Below are 9885 nucleotides of genomic sequence, written 5' to 3'. Positions count from 1 at the left end.
TTCTCATCAAATACCCACAGTTCATTCTTTTTCTTCCACTTTGTGTTGATCTGTCACAGAAAATCACAAGTTTGTGGTTGGAATAAACAAGTACAACAGCTTTCTGTACAGAACTACAGACTCTGTATTGTGTACAGAGTTATATCTCTGTACAAAACTATGACTTTTTCTAACTTTAAGTTTTAATATGCAACTTGCAGTAGATGCCTGGAAATCTTTATGATTCCTTTTTCTGACATCGTTGTCCCGTTTCTAATCCTTAAACGTTACAGAAACATTTCTTCAGCAGAGTGCTGCCACAAAGCGTCCCTTCTGGTTGTGGGCGTGGCCACAGCCAGGTTTCTCCATGTGATTGGTGGAGGAACGCAGCGGGAGGGAGGGCCGGTCCTCCAATGAGGAGCAGCCTATGAGACAGTGGTGTAATATAGGCGCCGGAGGCAGGCAGCACCTTTATTATAGGAGTCATTCAGAGTGGAAAAGCAGACAGAAGGTTCACAGGAGTCCAGGAGTTACTACTCCTTACCTTTTTTTTTTTTCCTTCCCTGACTTTAAGGCGAAACTCCCTGAGTCCGATCCGGGTGACTTTTCTTTCTTTTTTTTTTTTTTTTTTTCTGATCCGAAGCACCTCTGCGAGCGGCAGGTTGTTTTTTTTATTCCTCTGCGAGGCGTTTCCTTCCAGGTATAATCACCACAACGGAGTCGAACGAGGACGACGGTCAGCGACCCTCCTTCACTTCTGCAATCATGATGTCGATGAACAGCAAGCAGCCTTTCAGCATGCATCCCATCCTGCACGAGCCCAAATACACGCCCCTGCACTCCAGCTCGGAGGCCATCCGCAGAGCCTGCCTGCCCACACCGTCGGTGAGTCTCACCTTCCTGCCCGCGAAACTTTACAACAAACAAACAAACAAAACAAAAAGGAAAGCGCAAACCAACCGCAAAATGAAGACTTTTTTTGAGGATTCGCATAGAGGACTTAAAAGTACAAGGATTTTTTGTAAATTACTTGATTTAGTGGGTAAAATGCGTAAATTCGCACCAACAACTTTTTAATTCCGTCTAAATCCATTTTACACCTATAAAAAATGTAAAGCAAAAATTATAAACATAGATTCATGTGTGACCACAGCGGCCCACAAACGAAACTGTATAAAAAAACAGCCTTAAAAGTTATAAGTTGGAGAAATTTTTCCTTTGTACTCTGCTCAACAGAAATGAAAATAAATCTCTATTATATGATTTTCTTGTAATGTTCTTAAAGGATTTAAAATGCAGACATGGTGAAAAATGTTCTTTAGAGAAGAGAAACGGATGCTGCGCTTCCACGATGCATCTGGAAGCTGAAGAAAAGTTAAAGATGGATGCACAGTGCGTGGAGTGGACTCGTCTTTTTTCATATTGTCTCATTCATATTCAAACTGGTCTCGTTTCATCGTCCGCAGGAATTATTCAGGAGATCGTAAATATAAATTTTGAATGAATTTCCTTCCACGCGGACACGCTGCCGTGGCTGTAGGAAGGAGCCGCTGACAGGTTGAAAACTGAGGTCGAAAACGGAAAATCTAGTCAAAGTTTTTCTTTCGAGGCTTACAAAATGTTCAAAAGCCTCAAAATGATCGTGGTTTAAACATCTTCTTTTTGTTGATTTTTCCTCTAGCATGTTAAGTTTTTATTTCAAATTTAAATATTTTGTCAACATAATTATAGGCATTCTTTCTTTCCATTTTTTTCATGTGTTTTATGTTAAACTATCAACTAATTCATTGTTTTTAAATAATAGAACAAGCAGAAAGAGTTTTTGGCGCAATCCGTCAGTTTAATTATCAGCAGCAGCAGAGTTGGTTTTGTGGCAGGATGCTCTGACGGCTCTGCCTCTGTCCTTCCTCCTCTCTCAGCTTCAGGGCAACATCTTCGCCGGCTTCGATGAGACGCTGCTGCAGAGAGCCGAGGCTCTCGCCGCCGTGGACATCGTGGCCCAGAAGAGCCACCCTTTCAAGCCAGACGCCACCTACCACACCATGACCACCATGACCAGCATGACCTGCACCCCAACCTCCTCCTCCGCGCACCTGCACCACCCGTCGGTGCTCACCTCGCACCACCACCCGGCGCACCACCAGCCGGCGCAGGGCCTGGAAGGAGACCTGCTTGACCATCTCACCCCGGGGATTTCTCTGGGAGGCATGCCCGGCTCGGACGTCTGCTCCACGGCCTCGCACACGGCTCACGCCGCGGCCCACATGTCGGCCATCAACCACATGCAGCACCACCACCACACTCAGTCCATGAACATGCATCCGCACGCGCTGGGATCCCACGGCTCCATGGGGAGCGCTGGCGGGGACGCGGAGCCCGACCCGCGGGAGCTGGAGTCGTTCGCTGAGCGCTTCAAGCAGAGGCGGATCAAACTGGGCGTCACTCAGGCTGACGTGGGAGCGGCGCTGGCCAACCTCAAGATCCCCGGGGTCGGCTGCCTGAGCCAGAGCACCATTTGCAGGTTCGAATCCCTGACCCTCTCACACAACAACATGGTGGCCCTGAAGCCCATCCTGGAGGCTTGGCTGGAGGAAGCGGAGCGGGCGCAGAGGGAGAAGATGTCCAAGCCAGAGATCTTCAACGGCGGCGATAAGAAGAGGAAACGCACGTCCATCGCCGCGCCGGAGAAGCGCTCCCTGGAGGCGTATTTCGCCGTGCAGCCGCGGCCGTCGTCGGAGAAGATCGCCGCGATCGCCGAGAAACTGGATCTGAAAAAGAACGTGGTCCGCGTTTGGTTTTGCAATCAGAGGCAAAAACAGAAACGGATGAAGTTTTCTGCGACGCACTGAAGCAGACTGCGACAGACCCGAGGGTCTCTGAGCCGGTTTCCACAGAGACAAACCAGAGACAAGCTGCTGAGGCTGGTCTGCTGGAGCCGCACTGTCAGAATCAACAAGGTACCCGCACGGTACCTGCGCCTCTTTCCAGAGGGGAGAGGCTCTGCGTGGCGCACAGCCAGGGCCGCAAAGATGCGCACTCAAAACAAGTCTCACATTCTCTTATTGAGATTCGCACATTGAATACATAATATGTTGTTTTAAAATGTAAGTTTAGATCAAGTAAATTTGCTTCTTTCCCCAGAAAGATGCCAGACAGACAAAACGTTTCAGATCGATTGTCAGGGCGGCACTAAAAACAAGTCACTATGATTTTTATACATTTTCAATCTTAAATAAAAAGGCAACTGATGTTAATCATAGTTTCAGAGTAATTAAACAGGCATTTTTTGTGAAGAAAAAAAAATCTAAATTTATGACTGAATTTCATAATTTATGCACTGACAAAACTTAATTATTTTAAATTAATTGGTTAAGTTGGTTAAAATGAACCAATTAAACTTCTACATCTTTACATTTTGTTGGATTTAATTTCAAAAGAATTTCTGAGGAAAATTATTACAAGTTTACCTGCTAAGAGACACTTAATAAACATATTAAATGCATCCCCATTTTTAAAATGTGTCAAAATAAAATTGTTAAATTCTAACTTATTAAATTCATTCAGTTCATAATCTTAATCTTGTGCTAAAAGCAAAAAGTAATATTTGGTCTGCAATAAAGGTATCTAATGCCACTGAAATCCCGATAAACGACTTATGTCTACACTTTAAAAATGAATTTTGGAGAGTATTAATTGATGCCCATTGAATTTTAATTTGAATATATATATATATATATATATATATATATATATATATATATATATATATATATATATATATATATATATATATATAATTAAACACTAACCATTATTAGTGTTTAATAATGGTTAAATTCTCACATTAGGTACTTTCTTCTGTTGATTTGTTTTAAAAATAAATTACATTACTGTTATTCTCATTAGTTAAGAAAAGGCAGGCTGATATATTTAAATGGGTCTTAGTGGGAATTAATATGCATGTTCAAAACTATCTTAAGATTTGAGGTTGAGAAAGTTTCAGAGTTTCACCTACAATTTAAGTTTTAAGTCTTAGCTAGTTTAGCAACAGTGCTAGAGCTAATGTCAACTTGCTAGCTTGCTAACTTTCTTAGCCATGAAGATATCATTGCTAATGAACGTCATATGTAATCTATCACAAGAAGATGTGTAAACCTTTCAATGACAACCACCGCTAAGTTGATCCATTCCTTAGCAATGGCTGCCTCTGAGCTAGCATGTTCATGTTCATGCTAGCAAGTTTGACTTTAGCATTAGCATTGTCACTAAAATGGTTGACTGAACTTACAACCTTTTCAGTTAATGATGTTATCCAGTCATGTATGTTGTTCTCTAACAAATACACACTGGTAATAATGAATTATGAAGATTTCATTAAATACAAAGGGTTTAATGAAAATGAATTATATGGAGTACTTTGTTCGGGCGATTAAATCCCAAGAATCAACCTTGGCATCAGTAATCGCTATGGTAGGCAAAGAATTTTTGTCAGGTTGTCTTGCAGCTAAGTTGTGACAGTATAGGATATGCTGCAGTTGCATGGACTGAAGGGAAACCAACGAAAAGCACAGCAGGATATTCTCAGTACCATCCCCTGTGCCTTTCATGATGTCATAATAGATTGTGGAAGATGGTTTTTGGAAAGTCAAATTTTTATTTTGATTAAATAAGAATTTTCAACAATATAGCAAAACAAATGTATAAACTGAAAAAAACTATATTTTAGGCTATTTTAAATAACTTTACAGAAAAATTTGGCTTGCAGCTTTAAATTTTAATCTTACTGTTTAGTGGGGTTTTATCTATTTATTTACATTTACATTTTAAGAAATCAAAATGTTGTTAGAATTTAATCATCATTTAACATGTTGCATTCAAACCAATAACTTAAAAAAAACATACTTGCGAAATTCATTTTTACAGTGTAGGTTGCTGTATGAGAGCCTCCCCAGTGTTAACCGCAGGTCGCAGAATTGCGCTTTATGGAGCAGAAATCGCGCAGTCTGGTGCGCCATTCAGCTCAGATGTGACTCCGGGACCTGCGGACTTTTCACCCTCAGCATGTGTAAACAGGAACTTTTGTGTTCTGCGTCACACCGTGTACCTTGTTTGGTCCTGACAGTGGAACCGCAGACAGAAAAAAAAGACTCAGTGACTTTCAAAGCTGTTTGCATCTCCGCAGAATAAACTGCTGCTCTCTGACTGAAGAGAAAAGGTGACCATTATGGTTGAAAAAGTAATTATTGTACAAAGATAAAAATACTAACAGCGGGAAATGAGGAATAATAATTCATATTATCCTCTGTGGCCCGGATAGTTCTTTTTATATTTATCAGTGTACATATTTGTGAATATATGCACTTCCGTGTGTGGAAACTGTCATTGAAATGTATTGAATTTTCCTCCCAGATGTTTTTGTTGGGTTGCTCACCATTTTGGGGGACAAATCAGACCAAACGGTTAGAAAAATATTAAATAAGTCAGAATCTGGTGCGCAGTATGTGCAATCAGCGTCATGGGTTCCTCTGCAGAAACGCAAGAGAGGAACCCATGAAACATCAAGCACTCTGGCGCGCTTTGCTCCAAAATGACCAACACTGCCCCCCCTCATGTTCCCTTCCTCATTTCCAAAGTGAATGCATTGCAATAAAACGCAAACACACACACTCACTCACGTATGTAAACACGCACGGATACACACATTAACACGGCGTAGCTGTGCGTCTACCTCATTACGCAAGTGATGGCACATTTCTGGTGATTTTGAACACTCTCTGGTTGGTTCTTGGACGTGCTTTCTGTTTGTTTTCTCTGCCACTGGCTGAATTAGGCCTGTAGAAGACTCACTGACGTGTAAAATCTGTTCACCGCAAGATGCTTCGACAATCAGATTATTATGAGTAGTGTTGTTGTTCTCCCCGCCCTCATGAAAACGAATCATTTCGACTTCCTCTGATCACTGACCCGTTTGTGGAGCGCACTTTGTAGATATTCTGATGAAGGGAGGCGTAGTCGGCCTTATTTATACATATTTTTCAACACTTCTGAGAAGACTTTATTATTACTTTTATTTTTTTATGTTGAATTGTTATTTATTTGAATTTAATTTATTTTGGAAAAAGAAAAAAAAAAAACATTTCATTTGTGGAAGTGTGCTTCAAATGTGTCTCTGTAAAGCTGCAGAAGCTGAAATAAACTGTGCACGTTTTACTTCTGAAAGCCTTTCTTGGTCGTTTTACCTGCTGGTGTCTTCTTGAGTAAACATTTAACGGTGCTCCTGTGTTTGTGCCTCTTGGAGACGCTGCGCGTGTTTTACGCGCGGGGCTGAGCAGCTGCCGCTCTGAAACAGGAGAAGCCCCAGAGGTGAAGGAGCTCCGTCTGAAAGCTGCTTTCCCAGCGGTGATGAATAGGATCTGATACTTGAGTGACTCTCATATTGATCAACTTTGCAGGCTCTGAAGTCTACACGGCTCTATCCCGTCGTGCCCGGTGCCGTTTTCAGTTTCTTAGCTGAGCAGATGAAAAGTTCCGGTCTCTGAGCGTTTTAAAAGCTTATATTTAAATAAATATATAAATAAATAAACAAATACAATAAAAATGACGAGATCAGAGCTATATAAAAAAAGGTTGACATCATGAATACGAGACCAAAATAAGACGGAGCGAGAACTAAAAATAGATCCATTTGGCATGAATATGGTTAAAGCTGAAAATTTAAAAAGTGAATAAATTAATTTAAAGAATATGGATAATGATATAAAACAAGCGATTTTTGTGCATACTAACAGTTCAGTTCAATTTCCTGATGGAAACGTCTGCTTATTGTATTTAAAGGTTAGAACTCACCTAAACATTTAAATTTGATCAAAAGAAGTGTAAATGACTCCACCGCATCTGTAGCTATTCATCATTTAACATACGTTCATATTTTCATTTGAAATAACAACTGATGTTGAGATATTTGAAAAATCTTCATGAAATCAATTAAACTGTTCCGTAACATTTGAATCTGGCCAGATGAAATAAAACGCGCAGCCTTAAAATTTGTAGGGAAATGTTCAACACTGAATCAAATCTGTTTGAAAAGTCGAACATTTGAACTAATATGACTTGAAGGATTAGAATTATTTAGGATAAAGCAATAAGGAATATTACTTACAATTGTAAAGGCAAAGTATTATTTAATGAGAAGTTTTTCTATTTATATTTTTATACTTTATGGAAAGCACAAAGTATAAACGTCTGAGACTTCAATTAATATATTTTTATTATTGCAAACTAATTTTTTATAGAATTATTGATTCTTTCCTTTAAAATTAAAATATATTTTTTTATTGTTTATGTTTTCCACAAGATTGAACTGTATTAAGTTAATAAATGATTTTCACAATCTACTAAGTGTTATTATTGTTGATACTTGACAAAGTTTATTGACTAAGGACAAAAAAAATACATGTAAAAATGTGAGTTATAGCTAAATCATAAATGTGTCCATAGTACAAACCATTTTGTAAAGCCTCACTTTTAGGAAAGGTCTATTAACTGACATTTTAACAAAACTTCCGTCTTCATTTTATGAAGAAAATGGCCATTACACACACACACAATCACACACACACACATACTTCATCCCAACTTGGTTCAGCGGGTGGTTTGGGTCCATAAACACATTATTAATGAATAATAAATATAAGCTGTTATGATACTATTGATTTCTGAGGGTGTTTGTTAAGAAGCTGCACTTGTGTGTTGTATAACAGGAGCTCAGGCCCCCGGTTCCCTTTGGAGCAACACAATACAGGCCTTCACTGCAGCGGGACCCCAAACAAGCACCTGGGGGCCACCGGAGGGCCAGCAAAAGGAAATAAATATGCCAAGCAATTCTTCCGTTACCATTTTCTACCATACAAAGTGTTTTAATGATAACAACATAAATTTGCCCCATATTAATTCAATAGTTATAGAGGAGTTTTGTTATTCTAATTTGTAAACATTTACCCTTATGTGTGAAATAGGAAGTCATCTTGATTTGAAATATTCAGTGTTACAGCTTTTGTAGCCTTTAAATGTTAATGCAGTAGATATTTAAAAAGTTAGTTTTGTGAAATTTAGACATATGGACAAAAAAAAAAAAAAAAAACAGATCAGAAACAATGTTTTTGTTTGTTTCGTATGTGAACTGCTGTGTTTGTTTTTTATTCTATTAAAACACATTTATTAAATATTTAAAATAACAAGCAAGTATATGCTTACCCATTGTACTTGGTGGGTAATCTTTTTATGACGTGTTATTCTTATTGTATTAAAAAAGTTTGCAATAAATTAATAAATGTGTTTTATTGATTTTTTTTTTTTCTCTATTTTTGCAGTGCCTACCAGACAGTGGCTGGCTGGCATGTTGGTCTATAACAAAGAATGTAGTACATGGCTTCATCAAAGTTTAATGGTGGAGCGGCTCTCCAGTTGAGGCCTATAAATTATATATAATTGACCGTGTAATCAATGTGAGCAGTGGATCAAGTTTTCCTGAAACAAACTGACGGAATGCAAATATTCAGAGAACAACAAACAGAGAGAAACAGGAATACGACCAAACTGTTCTCATAACGTCCTCAGAAGAGGTTGTAGAAATGTTATTTCATGTTCTTTTAATCTTTCGTAAAAGAAATAGGATGTATAGCAATGTATCAAAAATGTTTCTGAATTTTTAAAAATCTTTTTTGTTTTGTTTTTCTAAAGAGAAATAGTTCTATCAAAGTCAGACTTTTTGGACTTCTTCAAGGTGTTCATGTTTTCTTTGATAGTATTTCTCCAGATAAACCTGTGCTGGAGTTTTCGTATTTAGTGGATGTCTTTGTTGCTTTTCAGAAGGCCCCTGATGTAAGCCTGCGATCTACAGAGCACCTGTGCAGTTTAAAATAGCTGTTTTAATAATTCAAATCTTACAGAAAAATGACTGTGTGTTTTCTGCTCTTCTCCATGTGATGTGTCTTCCACTCCAGACTCCACCCTGGATGCTCTGGAAGAGCAGATAAAAGAGCTTTTCCCCAGATAGCTGTGGGTAATTGTTTGATTTAAATAATTAAGGATTGGGAGACCTCATTTTCATCCTCTGTGTTTTCTCATGTCAGATTCAAACAAGAGCAAGTCAGACAGCAGACTTCCTTCAGCGCGAAGCAGGAGAAGAGCTGATGTGGCTGCACACAAACACACTTTCCTCCCAACCTTTAAACATCAGTCAGTCAACATGTCTCTAATGTGTTGTTACCGAAGAGGGAAGCAACATCACATACAGCTTCCTCAGCGCCTTACATTCAGAGAGGTAAGGCACTAAACGTGCCCTGGATGTCAGACTTAAACGTGCATTTCCCTGGCATATATGTAGGCCTGCTTGTTCAAGAGCAGTTGGAGTCAGCTGAAAGCCAGCCAAGCTTTTCCTTTCAGGTTATTTTCTTCTGAGTAGTTTGCTGTATTTTTATTGTGCCAATCATATGACTTCAGTCACCAAACATGTTTGTTGCTGAATTTTAAAGGGCTTCTTCTAGCTCTATGGTCAAAATAGTGCATGGGATTTATTAAGTGGGGCTGAGTGAGGTAGTTCTGAGTAGTCAGTGGTTACCAGAAAAAGCTGCAGTTTGTTACATTTATATATATATATATTTTACACAATTTTACACACACACACACACACACACACACAGATATATATATATATATATATATATATATATATATATATATATATGTGTGTGTGTGCTAAGACTAGTTAGCATTCACAACTGGTGGCTATGCTAATTGGTTAGCATAGCCACCGATTAAAACACATAAACTGTTTTCCTATAATGGTAAGTTGCTCTCCACCTTTAGCATATTGAGCAGTGAGCACATGAGTTGACTGACTGTTTT

The 9885-nt window shown here is 38.9% G+C and overlaps 1 protein-coding gene across 1 annotated transcript; it reads left to right on the top strand.

The window, feature by feature from the left end:
* Positions 1-478: 478 nt before the first annotated feature.
* Positions 479-3706, top strand: pou4f4 (POU class 4 homeobox 4). The gene is made up of 2 exons (XM_044141227.1): positions 479-864; positions 1899-3706. Exons 1-2 carry the CDS (start codon positions 745-747, stop codon positions 2826-2828), a joined length of 1050 nt encoding a protein of 349 aa, XP_043997162.1. The 5' UTR covers positions 479-744; the 3' UTR covers positions 2829-3706.
* The last annotated feature ends 6179 nt before the right edge of the window (positions 3707-9885 follow it).

Source organism: Gambusia affinis, linkage group LG15 (genome assembly GCF_019740435.1).
Source record: "Gambusia affinis linkage group LG15, SWU_Gaff_1.0, whole genome shotgun sequence".
NCBI lineage: Eukaryota > Metazoa > Chordata > Actinopteri > Cyprinodontiformes > Poeciliidae > Gambusia > Gambusia affinis.
The sequence above is the reverse complement of the archived record's forward strand: the minus strand, read 5'-3'. Positions and strand labels throughout refer to the sequence as shown.